This window comes from Molothrus ater, chromosome 6 (genome assembly GCF_012460135.2).
Source record: "Molothrus ater isolate BHLD 08-10-18 breed brown headed cowbird chromosome 6, BPBGC_Mater_1.1, whole genome shotgun sequence".
Classification (NCBI taxonomy): Eukaryota; Metazoa; Chordata; class Aves; order Passeriformes; family Icteridae; genus Molothrus; species Molothrus ater.
In genome coordinates, this window is record NC_050483.2 from 39,631,739 (window position 1) to 39,650,604 (window position 18,866).

At 37.1% G+C, this 18,866-nt stretch overlaps 1 protein-coding gene across 6 annotated transcripts in view; it reads left to right on the forward strand.

Annotated features, from left to right (window-relative positions):
* Window positions 1–18,153, forward strand: part of YLPM1 (YLP motif containing 1) — a 45,569-nt gene extending 27,416 nt beyond the window's left edge. For 4 of the 6 annotated variants that reach the window (XM_054515276.1, XM_036384646.1, XM_036384648.1 and 1 more), the window contains 4 exons: window positions 1,049–1,100; window positions 5,910–6,040; window positions 7,495–7,673; window positions 8,043–18,153. In XM_054515276.1, the coding sequence (XP_054371251.1) occupies window positions 1,049–1,100; window positions 5,910–6,040; window positions 7,495–7,584 (273 nt within the window). In that variant the 3' untranslated portion in view covers window positions 7,585–7,673; window positions 8,043–18,153. Of the gene's footprint in view, window positions 1–1,048; window positions 1,101–5,909; window positions 6,041–7,494; window positions 7,674–8,042 lie in introns of those variants that run through there. The other 2 variants (XM_054515277.1, XM_054515278.1) reach the window with 2 other exon arrangements.
* The last annotated feature ends 713 nt before the right edge of the window (window positions 18,154–18,866 follow it).

Below are 18,866 nucleotides of genomic sequence, written 5' to 3' on the forward strand. Positions count from 1 at the left end.
TGGAATACACAAATTTAGTAACACATAGTATTAACAAATACACATATATTTTTACCACAGTGGAAGCAACCTATAAATAAAGCAGGAAAGAAGTTAGTGTAATAAAACTGGTTTGTGGATTGTTTGTTTTCTTCTTGAAATCTTCTAGAGTAGTTCTTTTCCCTCTCTGTTAAAAAACATTCTAAAAAACAATTAAATTCTCTTGGAGGGCTTCCATTTACTACCTTGAGCTTTTTTATGTGGTTGCAGAGGAACATAAGTACTTTTATACCAAAACTGAACAGCTGAAATGAGGGTTGCTTAGTAACAATTTACTTGTCAAAGAATATAAAAAGAAAATACAACAAGAGGCTAAAATAAATATCTTTTTGCCAAATTTATTTTCATTATGCTCATTTACAAAGAATAAACTGGCTAAAGATCATTACACATGGTGACATTATTTGTAGGGCAAAATTGTTTTATAAGAATCATTGCACTAAGAGCACTATTTTAAAATGAAAAGTAATACTTAAATCCTAGTGGCTCAGCAGATTCTCTCATTTAAACAAAAAAAAATTGTTTAATTGTGGATTAACCACTCATACATTAATTTAGTATGTCCCTTCAAAAGGAGTAAGTGAAACTTGTGTGTACTAAATCTGGGAATGTGTTCATAAAAACTTATGGTAACGTTTTCATTTGTGTTTGTAAAGCTTTGAATATCCTTTATGCCTGAAAGTTGTGTGACTTTGCCACCTGGAATAATCCAATACAGTAACTGCACACTTCAGTGTGCGTTTGCTGTCTGTCAGACTCATTCTGGAGTTCTGTGTTTGCAGAGGGCAGCACTCTTGTAATGATTTGCAAGGGCTACTGAAATCACTGAATGGCAAGTGGATGCAGAAGTTCTGAAATACCGAGTAATTGGTCTCCATCTGATAATGAGAATTGTGCCTTACAAAAAGAAATACCTTGAACTCCCGTTGTAATGCTGTTTCCAGTTCAAAAGTGATATGCATGTGTGTCTCTCTCTAATCCTCCGAGCTTCTTTCTGTGTATGATTTAGGGTTACATTCCGAAAAGCAAATGGGAGATGGACACTTCTGAGGCAAAGCTAGGTGGGTATTTATTTTTTCCTGTTTCTTATAGTTGGTATCTAATGATATGTGCAAGACTTGAATTTTTGTTTTTACTGTGCCTCCTTGCAAAGACAAATAAATGCCTTGATTTCATACATGTGTCTGAAACTGCAAAAGCGTCTATACAGAACAGGAATTCATCTTCTGCTAGAGGCAGGAGACTTTACTACTTTCTAATCATCACTATTATATATTCATTAATTGTTGTTTCATTTGGTCAAGGAAAGTACTTTGTCTTCAAATTTGAAAAAAACAGTATTTATATTCTTCATCTTTCTGTGTTTATTATTTTTATATAAGCAAAGAGTCAACTCACATCACACTGTACTCTCTTTCATATTGCATACCTTTTTTCCTAAGTGTCATCAGTAACTTCTTGCATTCTTGGAGACATGCCTCATAGCTGAACTGTATTGAAGATGCTTCTCACTTTTCAAAATTAACATCTGTGAGGACAAAGTAGTGGCATGCTTTGAAATTGGTTCTGAATGATTAGGTGTCAGTATATCTTTTCAGCATCTTAGGCATTGAAAAGTTTAAAGTTCATTATGCTTTGCAGTTCCAGGGGAGCAATAGAATTCTTCTTAGTAGCATGTAAAATGGACTTTCCAGGAGCACAAGGACACAATTTTTGCTGTACTTTTTTGTTCTCATAATGCTGATATTAGGATTCTGTCAAAGTCAAAAGCAACTTTCAGGCAGAAATGCATGCACCACAGCTATGGTGAAAGGATTATTCATGGAAGGGGGTTTCTGGTCATTATGATCAGTTTTGTTGTGGGGGTTTTTTTTACTGAACAGTATAAGTTCTAAATGAAGGTTTTATCTAGGCAGTCTGCTTAGAACTGCTCTTTTTGTATCATGTCCATGAGAAGTCACAAATAGCTAAATGGGACACAGCATTTCTTAACATTTTGTGGTTTGCTTCTTCATGTGTGGTACAGCCCTGTGCATCATAACTTTCCAATAACCAAAATCACAACTGCACCATAGAAATAGAGTTTGGAGGTCTAGTTTGCATAAAACAGCCTTTCACCTTTTGCTCTTAAGGGCTTAGCTACGCCATCTCTTCTCCTGCTGTGCTCTCTTTTATGTCATAGAAATAGTTGTGGATTATATTGTTGATGTGGCACCTGCAGTACAAGCAGAGGCACCTTGTACTCTATGATTTTGGCATACCAAACAGCTAGGCAGTTAGACAATTAAGCTAGGATTGGTCTGCATTTTTCTTTTAAGCAATGATTTATTTAATAATGTAAAATTATTTCTGAAGTTCATGCTAAGAACTGTGTTATGTTTCCTTCCATAATGAAAACTCCATCATGTAAAAAACACGATTTTTTTTATGGTCTCCACTTAAATGTAAAATGGGGAGCAAGCAGCAGAGTCACTTTTATGCTAAAGTTACTTGCAAAGCTGTTGAAATAATCCTTTAACAGACTGGATGTTAGCATACTGGAAGACAGATGCTAACAGATCCAGGTGCTGAGAAGGGCTTTCTATTAAATCCACATTTACAATTTTACTTTTATTACTACCCTCTAGATTCAGTTTCATATATATATATATATATATAAGTCTATAGATTAAAAATAAATTCTGACAGAACTTAGGTTTTAAAAAAGCCAGGCATTCCTATGTAAAAAAATGCAGTTTCTTTGGAAAATTACTCTGCCAGGACAGTCAACATTTAGCTTAAGGAGTACATTAGAAGCACTTGCAGTCTGTGAATAAGAGTTACTATATTTAATTCACAATAAGGCTTCATTGTAGATGATCAATTATAATTATTTCTGGAAAGGCATGTAAGCTGTGGTGTACATTACTTACTCCAAGACTGAGTTATTTCCTGGGAGCTGGCCTGCCCATTAGGTTTATTGCTTTAGTCCCAGAGGGCACACATTTGCAGAATGATGTACGTGCAGACTCCAAAAATTATGCTCTGAGTCTTGTTTTGCTTTTTTTTTTATTTTCTTTCTGAGTAGATGTTGTTTACAGGAGAGCACAGAAAGGTCTTGCTGATTTTAATAAACCTCAGAAAATGTCTGAAAAGTTTGAGTTCTAACTGCAAACACTGACTTGTGACAATTGCCAAACATATGACCCAGAGCTCTCACTTTAGCACAGATTTACTTTATTCTTACATTCCTCTTGAGTACGTGTGTGATTTATCCTTTCCTTATATGCTGTGCACAGCCATAATTTCATTCTGAAAGTCTATTCATGGGTCTTCTCAGTGCATAATGCACAAAGGTTCTTATGTTGAAATTTAAAGTAATCGACTCTAATTTTTAAAATTTGACTGTAGTGTTTAGTGCAGTCCTTTGTTTCAAGGTGTGGCTTAGTGGCAAGTTCTACAAACTTTCAGGAATGGAGAAATGGGCTCTGGTGTACCTGAAACTTTGATACTGTTGTACAATTTGCTCTAGAATACTAATGGGATTCTACATAAAACTTCGTGGCTTTTGTATAACAAGGGCAAAATTTAACTGATTCATTTATTTAGATTTTGAAGGAGCTAATTAAATTAGTTGCTTTCAGATGTTACTTTAAAGATTTTAAAGGTGAGTTTTTAAGTTTTGTGGGTTTTCAGAAATGCTTCTGCTTTGTTGTTTTTAAACATGAAATGATAAAATGATGTTCAGTAGTTTAACACTAAATAATCATCAGCCATAAATAATCATAAGCACCAGTGTTACAAAATGACACCTTGTCTCATTTTCAGAAAAGAACATTCTGAAATAATCCTTTGTGGCAGGTTTTTGACATTTGTGTAGTGTCTGCTGCATGACACATGTACCTTGAACTGCAATAGTATGGATGGAAGCAGACCTCTCTGGAAAAGCAGTCCAGCTTCAAACATGAAAGGACATAACTTTTTAAAATAAATCCTGTGTAGCAGTAACAAAAAGGGACAGAGAGGAACTGCATATTCAGAACAGCTTCTGAGCTCTGTACTGACATTTGGGCATTACACATTTCTTGGCAATGTTTTCAGTTGTTTGGTGTGCAGCAGGGAGTGGGAAACTTAACTTACTTTCACATTGGTAATGAGGTGAGCTTGTATCATAGCTTCCTTCCAACAGGAATATGTCTGTCTACAGGTACTTGCCAACAGAGAACTCCTACGTTTTCACTTTTTCATGTTCCTAAATGCTCCTCAATGAGTTTGTTGATCTCCTTTTCAATGTTATTCTTTTCTGGAAAATGCTGAATGCCACAAATTATCTACACTTATTGAATGTAGCTGGAGTAATAGAGGAATATTGTATAAATCAATTTTGTCTTCTAGAGGGAGTGTCGCCTTTCTATGGAGATTGAGCATCAAATTTGGCAGATTTAACTTAGAGCAAAAGAAGAACCTTAACTAAATAATGTAATAGATACAAATATTCCAAACATTTTTCTTAAATGTTGGCTATTTTAAGAAGCAGGGGGATTATAATGTTTTATTAGAAGAAGTTCTGTATCTGTTCCAGGGAAATGGGGCAGAGGTGGAGTCTTTAAAAGGTTTTGAGGTGTGTGAGGGAGAAATAACTTCATTAGTTTATGGACTTTAAATTATACTAGCATGTCTACAGTACCATTGCCTCACATTATCTCCATTGTTACTCTTCTCTCTCCCATATTAAGTAAAAAAACTCATCTCTGAACTGAGTTTCTTTAAGTACATACCTTTGAATATCATCTTCTGCTATCCAGAAAATAATGCTGCCTTGTATTTGGTCTATTTCTGAGGCCTTTTTTGGGTGAATTTAATTACAACAGTGACTTCTGAAACAGTATTTCTAACATCACTGGTAATGGTTTAATGAATGTAATTGCCAAGAATAGTGTTCCTTCTACACATACTTGAATTGTTTGCTTATAAATTGGTAGTTTACATCGACAGAAGTAACAGAATTTCCTTTGACTTGTAGAGCCGGTTTTCCTTTTCGTGCTTTGTTGTTCATAATCTTCCAATGAATGTTTCATCTCCTTTCCAAAGACAGTTTGGCACATAATTTCAAGAAGGTGTTGTTTTCTTTACTGAGAATAAGTGTCTAAAGTGGAACAAAATTTTAGAACCTAGGAACGGAATTGTTTCTCCTCATGTATCGGTTCAATAAGAAAAAGAAGAAAATGAGGACTGTTGGACAAATGTACTGTTCAAATATTCATGACTGACCTCTTACACCATGAAAGAAAAGATTCTGAGATATTTTTCTCCCAGTCCTGGAAGACTTTTTAAGTGGTTTGCCTTATGGGGAGAGAAAAAGAAAGGGGAGGATCAGGCTTTCTAAGGAGCGTTTTTGTTTAGCAGAAACAGTATCTCAAAAACTTGTCTTTGATGCATTAAGTTATATAATTGCCACTTGTTCCCTGAAACTGCATGTATGCAATGTTTGACACAGTATTGATCGCCAAATTTGGGAAAAATGCTACACCTTTTAGTATTGTGTTCAAATACAGAAAGATGGATCTGTGGTTCCCAGCTATTGTTGGCTATGTTGTACCTGTAAGGGCAGACTCCATGTAGATCTGGAAGAGCAAACCTTTTCTCCCTCATATAGAAAACAACACTGGGTGTTATTGCCACACAGTTAACATGAAAGATCAATAAAACTTGAAAACTGTGTTGAGTCTTCTTTAGTTTATTTCAACTCCCATCATTGCACCTATCAAGACAAGCTGGATGTACAAATTCTGCTGCTCGTTCTTTTAAAAACTTTTCCACTCTCATCTTGTTTGTGTGAATAATAGAAAAAATAATCTCCCTTAACACTGAGGCTCTGTGTTTGTTCTCAGACAAACTGGATGGTTTGCGGACTGGCACTAAGAGAAAACGTGACTGGGAAGCAATTGCCAGCAGAATAGAAGATTATCTGCAGCTTCCAGATGACTATGATACACGTGCTTCTGAACCTGGAAAGAAAAGGGTAATAAATTTTCAAATGACTTACTCTCTGTATATAACCCTTTAATGGTCTCTGTGAAAGAGAGCTTATATCAACTCATTCATTGTCTGTGAGTATGGGAATTTCATTGACTCCCTTTTCATTTTGCTGTTCCATTAGATTCTGTAAGAAATTATGCCTGCAACTAGGGTCTTCCAGAGGTAAACATTAGTTATAACAGAGCTAGGAATTGTAGATAATACAGATTAACTATGCATGACACGGTCTGAATACCAAGTGCTGCATGTTTAAATTCTGTCGTGAAAAAAGGGGAAAATCATAGAGGGAGATGAAAGATGTAATAGAAGGAGGTGGTAATGTTTTTTTTTTTCCTCTCTGCAAAATAGAAAGACCAGCTTTTGCCACTAGCAGTAATCTGAATTAGCTGTCAGTGTTTGGGTATTGTTTTGCTCTGTAATGTCAAATAGAAAATTGATAGTACTTGATGTCTGAGAGAAATGGAGGTACTTAAGGCACTAGCAGAGGAGATGATGGTGGAGGAAAACTGACATTGCTTATCAGCAGAAATGTCAGGGGAAATCCAAGTAGACTGAGGATAGGGAGGTGCTGGCGGATAATTGATAAGGCTACATTTCCCAGTAACACACAGGCCTGAGTGAGACTAATCAGTGTGCAGAGAAGAGCTTTTCACTCACTGTTTTTTATTGTCCTGCAATGGTGTGTTTCAGCTGAGTTTCTAGCCTGGAGCCCTTCTTCATTGCACCTCTCCCTCCCTCCTTCCTGTTGCTCTCCCTCCCATTGGTGTCTTGTTTTGGCAGTGTCACTGTGTATGTTAAGCAGGATAAATTAAAGGGATCTGCGTTGGCCACGAAGAGGTGCAGTGCAGATAAGGAGATGTAAGATGGGGAAATAACTTATGTATGAAAAAGGTACTTAGTGTAAAGAAATAGTGGAAAATTTTAAATAGAAATATATCATGGAAGAGAGATAAGAAAAACTGTCCTTCATTCATTTATTCATTGCTGACTTGCTCTTTAACACTGTCTTTCTGTAGTTTCATAGTCATCTTCTAGATGTTTCCATTGTGCATTTGAAAGACAGATTTCCCAGAAAAATAAAACAGTAAATAATAATAAATAGTAACAGTAAATAAAACAGTCTTGGATAATTCTTCCCGCAGAAAGTGTTGCTTTGAACAGAGAAATAATTGCAGTAGTTACACTTCAACTCTCAGAACTGTAGCACTGAAATGGAAAAAGCTTATCATCTATACCTTTTGTCTACTCTGTAGAACACCTGGTCCATTCAGTTAAAAATAATTTCCCTCTTTACCTATCAGAAAAAAAATAATACTTACCTGTTCTAAGGAAAATGAGTAGAAATTAGTATTCTTGTATTCTTACTTGCAGTGGAAAGCCTAGATTCATACCTGGATTTCTTGGAAGATTATTGTACTGATAGGATGTTCTCCATAGGTACGATGGGCGGATCTAGAAGAAAAAAAAGATGCTGACAGGAAAGGGCCATCGGTTTTGTTGTTGGACAGACTGACTGGGAGAAGATAACAGATGAAAGTGGTCACCTTGCTGAGAGAGCCCTCAACCGCACCAAGTATATATGAAAAAGTGGTTAAGTGGATTTTTGTGCCTTTAAGGTAAATATTCATCTTCCATTGTTCCATCAATGTTTGTAGCCTTGCTGTTTTTCAAGAGTTGAGGCTGAGTTCACCCCATTGTTAGAATTCTCCCAGACAAGGTTATTTGATTTGAAACTTTGTATAGTAGGTGTCAGCTGTGCCTATGTTGACATGCACCCTTCTGTACAGCACCTGACAATAAAGGGGGAAGGATTATCAGCTCTCAGATCTCCCAGCCTTATTACAGGAAGCTTGTGGTTCCATTTAGAGTAGTTTAGCTGTGTGCCTATTAGTCCTGTTGAGTTCAGATGTTGCTTATTATATCTTAATTCTAACCATGTTAATTGCTGGTTTACATGACATAACAAACTTTTCCTTTCTTTACAGGCCATTTGCTCCGCGGAGAAGTGAACCAAGGTGTCATGAGCATCTTGCATGGGTCATGTCACTCCCACCTTCACAGTTTTTCTTTGTTACTTTAATTTCAGCAATTTTCTTGAGATACTGGCAGATAACTGGCAGTGCCCTCAAAAAACTCATTGAATCCCACTATTCCTAAGTGAGAGAGAAAGTTTACTTTTTAATATTTTTGGAGGGGAGGGAGGGGGAGGGTCAGTAGTTTTAGCTGCTCCTTGTGGGATAAAGTGGAAGGATTAGACAGATGTTACCTCCACTGTACCATCACAGAATGTTTATCACCTTTGCTCTGTGGATGTTCTCGTTTTATACTGTATGTACCTTGTAGCTTATTGTATTAGGAAGCAGAACAATAAATTTCACTATAAACTCAGTGTTCTTGGTGGACCATGTAGTATGGTTTTTGTTTGACGTTTTGAATGTGGTCTGTGTTCACATGTTAGTGCTCAGAACCATCCTTACCTGGAAGACATACTGTGCTCATATTCTGGAATGTGTCCTGTCTTCTAGGTTTTTCACCTGCTCTTCTTCTCATAGACAGATCCATTAAGACCTCTGGTCTTGCTGGCCTCTAGGAGTTCATGTTCCTGGAAAGCAGGAATATCATTATGTTTGGATCCTAGTTTCTCAGTTATGTCAAATTTTCGTTACTACGTGAGTATGAATTCTGTTGGGTGGTTTTGTAATGTTCAAGGTAGCAGTGTATGAAAGACTTGTCTTTAATGCTCTATATGAAAACAGGTACTATAGAATTTTCTGAGGGACAGCCTAGAAAATTTGGTCTTCTTATGTCTTTTATTCAACACTAATCCCTATCAGGGTATTTAATTCCATTCATAAGTCTACTGAGTCATAGAGATACATCATTAAAAGAAGTGACAAAGACCAGAAGTTATACCCTTCTTTTCCTTTGATAAATACGTTAAGCTTGATGCAAAAAAAGATGAGTGAATAACAGTCCACACTACTAAAAGTGGTACAGATTCTTCATAGATGCTTCTGCAGAGCATTGAGTTTGCTGGTGAAAACTTTCTTTTGTCCTCACAGGTTTCAAAGCAAATGCTTTGCATTTACGATGTCATAGCAGGAATTTTAAATTTGAAAATAATTGCTGTTTTAATATTGAATTGAATTTTTCTCCTGATCTTTCTGAGGAAAGAAAATGAAGTCCTGAATTTTCCTTCTCTGTTGTGTGATTACATTGTACTTTGCGTCTAGGTTGGTAAATCAGCTTGTTCTGGTGTGGTGGTATAGTTTAGGTTGTTAAAGGAGAGCATGGTTGTAATAGATGGGTTTGTTTGCCATTCTAATGTTTTGGTTTATTGGCTGCTTCTCAGCCTTCTCCATGGTGCATGATTAAAAGTTCTTCAGTAAACAAGGGGAATAGCTGAACTTGTATTATGCCCCAAATATGTTTAATACAAGAAAATTGAGTTCCCTGAATGCAGCATTTTTAAAATAGAAGTTATTAACTGTACATTTTCTGCATACACTTACTTTACATAGCATATATGCTTCTAAAACGTTGCTCAGTAAGTACTCTTTGAATTGTGATGGAGAATTGTTGACAAAAGAAGACTAATAGTTAACAAGAAATGAGTACTGTGTATTGCTGTGGAAATCAGGTGAGCTTCACTTTGGATAAGTTACTCTCAGGTATGTGTAAAATGGGTTTCAGTCTATACTCAGTTTTTTATAACAAAACTGTAGTTCTTGTGGCACACTGTGAGTTGATGCTGCTTCTTGACTCTTAAGAACTGATAGTGATTTTATCTGTATTTTTGGTAATACAACTGTACCAGATCCTTTTCTAACATTTTTCTTTTCAGACTAAAGAGTACTTCTGGAGCATTGAAATGGATAGTGTCTGTCAGAAGTTATAATATTGTTTACTGGTTTTACAAATTTTGAAATTATTTTAGCAGATAATACTGAGAGGTTATGTCATGCTGTTTATTCTGTGGTGCATGTAGAACTAAAGAAAAATGAGCAGAGAATATACATAAAAATACACTTTACTCTGATGAGAACTGACAGAAAATATATCAGTCTTGAAGTTTAAAGCAAAATTCAGTTATGAAAACATACCATTGTGGACTGTTGTCAGACTGTTTGACCAGAAAAGGCTGAAGGGCTTGGGTTTTGTTGTTTTCCTGAAGTTCAGTTGTTTTCCCCTTCTTTTGTACAGAAATAGCAATATATCCGTAATCTTTGCCATTTGTTTCAGTTGGTTTGAACACTTAGCAAATCACTCTTCAACTTCTTGATGGGAAGTGGCTCTGAAAGAAAATAACTTATGCCAGAACTACAACCTATAGCAGATTCTACATACTCCAGACATTCAGTGACTGAAGAAATCAAGCAAAAAGGAAAAATTCATCATTGCTGCTGGCAGAACTGAGAATAGCTAGCTAGTCCCTTGCTTGGCTCCTAACCAGAGGTTGGTGATTAGTGATTTTGCTTTTGTCTGGGAAGTCCTTAAGTACAGAATACATTGTCTTGATCCTGATTTAGCTCTTACTCTTATGCTTGCTGAAATTGTCAGTAGAACCTTTCACAGTACTGAGCAGAATGAATTCCAGCTTTCATTGATATCTAAATAGGAAGATATGCATCTAGCACTCTCATGTAGTGATCCGTCTTTGACCATGCATGCAACTGTGCTAACTCTAAGTTAGCTGTTTCTGTGCATCACATTGAAAAATTCAGCTCTGAAAAAACATCAGCTACTGCAGAATGGAGTTGCTACCTTCTCAGCAAAGTTGACTGTTAAAACAGTATTTTCTGTGAATTATAGTTTCTTATGACACTTCAGTTTTTTCAAGTCAGTTTGCTTTTTTAATATTGAAGCTACCTGTCTCATGAGAGAAGTACATGTGGTTTTTAGAAGGGAAAGTGCAACATGCTGTGCTATGTGAATAGAGCACCGTTGTCATCTTCAGTCACTTGTGTTTTACTGTAGGATTGCTCATGGAGTGTGATGGTCGGACTAGGGAAGAAAGAGTGAAATAATAGCTGAGAGTATTAGGTCAGTTCTAGAAATTTGTTTTTCTGTTTCCTCAAATGTTTACATCAACAAAGATAAATAACTTACCTTGCATTATTAGTTCCCAGTCTTTTGAAGGGAAGAATTGGTATTGGTACAAGTTAGTTTTACTTTTCACACATCAAGTTGGGTTTGGCGTTTTTTGGACTTTGCTTCAGTCATCTTTGTTAACCCTGTCCATTAGTTTTTCCTTGCTTGTCGATACATAGACTACATCACTGCTCTTTTCTCTTTGTAAGGCATTGTTTAAAATATTTTCAGAAGCCTTCTAATCTCTGAGCAACCGTTTAGGTAATAATGGGGATACTGAGAGGATTTCAGTAGAATCTCCTCTGAAAGAGTTGAATTGGAAAAGTGGAATTGTAACATTACACTGAAATATATATGAACCTATCCCCAAAAAGCCCACTCTAATGCAGTTGAATGGTTAAAAACTATCATAGAACTGTAAGTTGCAAGTCATATTAGAAAGTGTGATTCCTACAGAAGTATAGTCTGTTGGTAGTGTGCTTTCAAGTGAGAGAGAAGAACATGACCTCACAGCCAAAATTACTTTTTCCCAATTTGAGATTTCAGCATCATCGGAACACTTTGAAAATCCTTTTGAAAAGAATGAAGTAATTCTGCCTGTGGGACACCTTGCTGTCATCTAAACAAATTTATTATTACTAGAAGAAAAAATACTTTGTTCATTTATATAAATGCAGCTGTCACGGTGAATCTTTTTTTGCCCTTAGGACACAATTTCCCTTAGCAGACTGGGCCATCTCATGTTGCTGCCACCCACGCAGTACTGGACAGACCTTGGGATTTGAAGAAATATGGTTGAGCTGGGTTTGGAAGCAAAATATGCTTTTTTGCTATGAAGTTCGTGGTGTCTCTGGCAGCATGCAGCTAGTTAGCTGTGAGCTGACTGAACTGAAGGCCTGGAGCTCTCCTGGGAGTATTGTAATTCAGCATTCAAGGACTGGAAAGGAGAAGCAATACTGCATTTCTTTGCTTATGGAATGTTTGCATGGCATGCATCCTCAGGAAGCTAAGTAGTGATGGATACATGGTGCTTTCTGTTATGTCTCACTTCACTGTTTAATGTTTCCCAGATTACTTCTGGAAAATGAGTTCTAAATTCTGATCTTGGGTCCACTGACAATTTGTGATCAAACTGCAGCAGGACAACTTGCATACTATGAGGAAAAATATTTGAGGAGCAGAGGTGACCATCTCACTTGAGATCTGTACACTTGGAGCATCAGCTATTCTTAAACTGTGGTTATACTTAGTTTTCTTGTCATAATAGAAATGAGAAGACAAAGAACAAAAGTTTCATAGAATTTAAAATATGAATGGCACATTTCTGGTTTTGAGCCTCTAGGGCAATCATCGTTATTCTCTTGTAAAACTTAAATCAAAATTGTTTTGTCTTCTGTTCATCTATTTCTACATGCGTGAGTCAGAATCCTTCAACAAACTAAAGGACTGTTTACTCTAAGGAACACTTATAATTTTTGCTCAAGATTAATCACTTACTTCTTCATGATGAAACTGCTTTGTTTTATTCTTACATCTGAAGTGTTCCAGCAACTGCGATTTCTCTTCCAAATTTGCATGGTACTGAGTCTGCAGCCTGGAGCCTTAAGTCTTCCTCTTGCATGTAGATTGGAAAATTAGTAACAACAATATTCCATTCAGATGAATTATCACCTTCTAGCTGATTAATACTTTTTGGAAGAAGAATGTATTTTTATTCACAATTTTGCTTAAATCAGGTAAGCTGAAGTACTGTAACCAAACAAAGGCAGCAAGTTAGTGCAAATGGAGAGGCAAAAGTGTTTTGAAGTTGCTTATATATTCTATTCTGTTTCTTGACAGGAGGCTCTAGTCTCTTTGAATTGTAGGATTTAGTATTTCAATATGCAAAACCAAAGGTGTAAAGTTGTCTTGGTGGAAATGACACAGTTTCATTTTTTCCTAAGATTTTTCTACCTCATAGAACTCTCAGATTGAATCTTTTTGGGAGGGGAGACCTCTCCCTACGCCTTGTACTCTGGAGTGTCTGTCAGTCAAGTGTTTCTCTGTACTGTTTCCCTTGTACGTGTGTACAGGGACAACTTTTGTTTCCATAACTGATCAATATACACCTGTGTGAATGGATGTTCAGCTTTACACAAGAAATTCCTTGTGCTGTGCTTTAGGAGGGCATCTGAACTGTCTGCTGCTACCAGTATATTCCTATATGAAGTTACTGTTTGAACAGTTAGTACTCTTAAAAATACCTGAAGACTGCAAGGTTGTCATCATCAATTCCTGTGATGTTGCTGTCTTTGGAGAGAAATTATAACTGCAGTGGTCCTTGGGGGGAAAAAACCAAACTCAAAGAAGGAAAAGGAGTTCAGGTACTTTTACTCTAATTATCAGAGCTGGAATCTGTCTTGTGTGGGTAGAATGTGCTAGCAGCTCCAGTGTCCGAGATGTCTGATTTAGCTACTGGCTGCAAGTATGTTTATGGAGGAGAATCTTAAATTAATCCCTGCCATTTTTTGCCTGCAGGTCAAGAGTATAGTTGAGCAAGCTGATTTAGAAAGCAGTTTGTCTTGAAGAAGCTTTTTAAGGGTTACATGTAAACTGAAACATTACCAAAGGAAAGAAAAAAGTCTTTGAAATCTAAAATGTTTTGTATTTAAATCTTGTAGGATGTTAATTCTCTGCAATTAGCACAGGACTGGAACAGAGCAGCGAGTCTTCCTGTGTCAGAGTGTAAATAGCTTTTAATTGCAGAAACTCAGTATTTCTATCTAAAATTACTTCAGTGGTGACATACACTGTATGTGGATGACAAGATATCTTAAACAGCAGTTCAGGGGGGTTTTTTCTGTTTTGGTAAGTTTGATGCAAATAGTAATAAAAGTTTATTGACTGCTGTTACTGACCCAGGTACAAGCTTTTGTATGTATGTGGCTTCTGGTTTTTTGAGGAGACCATATTACTGTTTGAAGGCCAGAAAACCTTGCTGACCAGCACCTACATTGTTTCAATGTATTCATCTGTGGATGCTCAAAACTCTCGTGCAAGTGATGAGTCTTTACTGCTATGCTTTGAGGTCCAATTTCCATTGAACTACAGTTGCCAAATTCTTTTCTTTGAAGGTGTGGACAGATCAACTAGTCTGGTACCAGATCTCCTCAATTAGTCACACAGAAATCAAGAGTTTTCAGGTAATGACAATCAGATGGCACTAAAGCATTGAATTCATGTTAGGATTAAATTGGGGGAAAAAAACATTATATTGATTACACAATAATTTAATTTTTCTGGTTTCATATTGCCTGATACAGTTATAAACCAGTAACTTCTACTTCATGAGAGAAAGGCTACTTTTTATGAAAAAAAAAAATCAGTGATTAGCATTGTGCTGTTGTGTAGAATATCACTTGCAGGTCACAGTCAAGATTTTGTGCTTCATTGAACCTGCAGAGTATAAACATGGAACAAGATCTTTCTTCTGCTTTAGTGAGAGGCATCAAAATTAAATGGTCATATATATCCTCCTAAAAACCTTTACAACTGCTGACTTCTAATGGAAAATGGGTTTTAACTTTCTAATATCTGCTTTTGGAGTGTTAAGTCTTTAAATATATTGTAGTAAGAAATAATGCTTCTGAAGCCTTCCAGAGTTTCTTATTGCATCTTTTGTGGGTTTTGGTTTTGGATTTTTTCTTCTTGGAGTGAAGAAAAATAAGGATAAGTATCCAAGCCAAAACACTAAGGATACTTCTTGTAGAAGAACCTGCTAATTTTTCTCTGCTAAGAAGGCTCAGAACTTCAGCTGGATCCAGAGGCACTATGGAGATCTGTCACAATGGAACAAACTTGCAGCTCTAATGCCAACTGTTTGTGCAAACCTATTCAATGTGCAGTATGAGTGCTGCACAGTTTGCAGGAGGTACTTTACAGTTAGGAGGAACATGAATATTCTTTTCCAAGAAGTCGACAGTCTACATGTTGCTTTATTAAGAATATAACTATCTGTATCTCCTTTCCCTTCTCTCAATAGCCAGAGAAAGTCTGCTGTAAGGCTGAAGGGATGGCCCTGAAGTTAACTTGGCCATAAACAGCCTCATTTTTACTCCAAAGCCTACCTGTTGTAGTCTCGTTGCAGTGTATATGGTTCAGATGTAGCTTGAGAAGAATATTCAGGTGCCTTTAAAGCAATTCTTTTACTGATCTTTTGGATCTCCCTCTTCCATTTGCATTTGGGGGAATGCTCCATCTTTGTGCAGGATGATGGATGAGTGTCTTGTCATTTGGAACTGTGTGGGATGTGGATTCATGTGCTGAGGCACACCCAGTGTCTGAAGGCATGGTATGGTCAAGTGTATTGATAACATAACTGTGTGCTCAATCTTATCAGTGCAGAAATCAGTTGTCATGGCAGGACACTTTCCCAGTGCTACAGCTGTGTTTAAATATCTTATGGGGAAAAACAGACACTGGAGAGGCATCTGCACAAAACCTTCCTCCCTGTTAATTCTCAGTGCTCCTTTATTTGTACCAGGATTTAGAGCTATCACATGTAGATTTTTCCCAGGTAGGACTGGATTTTTTGGAACGCCATACTTCCCTTGTCATTACTTCTACAGATTTCTGTTTTACACCTGCATGATATCTGAGTTACATCAACAGTACTTGCATTTCTCTATCCTCTCTACCTCCTTCTCCCCCAGATTTCTTAATTATTATTTTCTAAGTCTGAGAATCCTTTCTCGGCTTTAGCTTTCAGTGTGCTAGAGATGTTATGTTTTGGGTGTGGACTTGCAATTCTATGGTTTATTTCCCGTGGAAAAAGTCACTGAATGGTTGCAAACATATTCAATAATAGACTGAATTCCATTCAATAATAGACTGAATAAATACAATTGAACTGGCACAAAAGGCTTACAGGAGCAGCTTTGAGAAATGGTGAACTGAGTTTTGTGAACTGCCAAAGCAGCAAGATCCTTGGATCATGGCTATGTCTCAGGGATGATGCAAGGCACAGTAAAATTTTCTGAATAGGCCTTTGGGGCACTACATACTGCTTTTGGGTGATGTCAGTGCAATGCTCCCAAAGAATACCTCCCTCACTGGTTCCAGCATCGTTTACAATAAGAAGCTGCTCTACAAAGGACCGCTACTGCCACTATTTGCCAGAGAACAGCCTCTGCAGAAAAAACAGTTGGATGGCCCTGAGGTGGATGGTTGGCTGTGGCTAACATAACAGGCCACACAGTAATATTAAGAGAGGTAAGATCTTGTATTGATAACTGTGGTTACTGACTGAGGCCTTGATACTCATTATTTGTCAAGTTAGAGTATTCCCACATAAGTGTTGGCCTGTGATTCATGACACAGTGAAGAGCTAAACTTGCTTTTCATTGGCAATAAATTTGGAGGCAAATCATCACCAATGGTGATGTGGTGTTGGAGTATATCAATACCACTAGTTACCAGGGAATGGGATAGTCATTGGTGTTGCTGAGGGTGTAAAGGAAAGAAATTACTTTTTTTTTTTTGCTTGAAATACCCAAAGCAGTTTTATAGAAACAGCCTTACAGCAGCTCAAGAGAAGGATGATTATGTAGTTTGGTCTTTGCTATTCAAGAGTTCACACAACAACAATTTGTTCTGCACCAAGCAGATGCTCTGTGCCACTGCAATCTTCTCCAGTGTAGCTTACCAGTCCAAAGGTAATTCCTCCTGGCATGAGGTGGCCCCTTCTAAAAAATGACGTGCAGTCATCTTTATGAGTAAGCCCAGGACCTGCAAGGATTTTGTTTCCCTGGTTAGTATGACTATTCAAATGCAGAAAACATTGCCAGCAGCATCCTGGTTACATTGCAGTTTGGAAGATGCTTACACAAGCAAGTCATACAGTGTTAATGGACGTGTCTCCAGTTACATGCTGACACATGGGTGAGTATGGTATTGTCACTTCTGTACATTTCAATAAATAATCAAAGCTCTGTGAAGTTTTTGAAGCAGAACATTTCTCACCAGATCACACACTCCCGCCTTGGCCTGGTCTGCTACAACTTCATTACAGCCAAGAACTGTGCCATGAATGCTGCCACTGACGAGACCGTTACGGAGATGATGTTTCTTACTTCCTGATCCTTCCAGTTCTGTAAGAATTGCCCTGGTGTTTTGGATTACATTGCTTATTAAAAGTTTAGTCAGAAATGGAGGTGATTGCTGTGAAGCTCAGGGGTTAGATAGCTGCAGAATAAGTGGTTTGTTTAAGTCACAGAAAAAATGTTTTGTTTGAAGTCACAGAGCAGTGGAGCTCTGACAGCAGCGGTGACTCTGGGTGCTACACTGGAGCTTGTGCTTTCCCAAGAGGTTATTTGAAGAGCACTGCCAAGTAAAAAGCACCTGGTTTTCTGTGCTCAGAAGGAAATGCCATTGTATGGGCACAGCCTTCCAACAAACTGAAGATCTTTGGGCTCACAGCTGCAGCCTGGGACATTGGGAAACATGAACAGGTGATAGTTCAGCTTTATAATGATTGTGCAAGAGGGGCAAGCACTCTGGGTTTTAACAACACCATTTTACAGCATTACCTCTTTGTAACTGTAGGTACTATCCCAAAAGCATTTTATCTAAAACCAGCCTTTGTAATTGTTTTTATTTCAACACGGGTTGCAATGCCAATAATAGGGACTCAGTACATGCAGAGATCTATAGGGCTGGCCTCTTTTTTCCCTTGAGCCTGAATTCTTAGTGGCTTTTATTATTCTCCTTATGGTTACTTTTTCTTGAAACCCTGGAAACTAGACATAAAAAACAATTACTTAAGCTGTTGTATATTCTGTGTTTGCTCTCTGAGAACCAAATGAGGAGAGGTTTTCTATTGAGATGTATAGATATCTGTTTATATGTGTACATGTTAGGTATTTTTTTAAAAAATACAAAGTATTTTTTATCATTTTTTTGTGTAAAGCTATGGGTGACACAAATGTGCTTTTGAAAATGCAGTAAAATATCTTCCTTGAAGTGTCACATTTTTTTCCTCTATTTGTAGTTTTCATATACTCACCTTTTCACTTCACCACTTAGTTTTACCTGCTTATTTTCTATGATTGCAGTAAGATAAAAATATTGAGCTGTTGGGTACAGACTGGCACATTTAAAAATTATCCTTTTAAATCTAGTAAAACAACTAGAGAGAAAGCAATAAACACCAGGAGGAAAGCTGCCATTTCAGTTCATGCTAGTTGGACTTTATGCTGTGTCATTAAGAGTTGCTTAGTAGGTCATCTGTAGTGCCTGCTTTATTGGATTAGCAAAAACAAGAACAGTGTTTAGCCCTTGTACATAAAGTGAAAATTACCCTATAAACTTTTAATCAAAAGCCTAGTGCCAAATAACATGACTAAATTTGGAAAGCCTGTAGAAATACTGCAGAAGATGATGACAGAGGTGGGATTGCTTGCTGTAAAATGCTAAACACTATCTAAAGGAAAGAAAAACAGAATTTTTCTCAAATTTTAGGTCTAAAGTTTGTATGTTACCAGAAAAAGGAAAAAATTGAACATCGGACTTCACCTGCCACTCAGCAACCAGTATCATTAGATAAGAAGGAATTAGTATATGAATATGAACTCTGTCCTCACAAGTGTTGAGTGCTGACTTAAATCTGCTTTTCCTTCAGATCTGTGCACAGCTCTCCCTGGTTTTACTTGAATGGCCATTCTCAATCCTTCTATATCAGG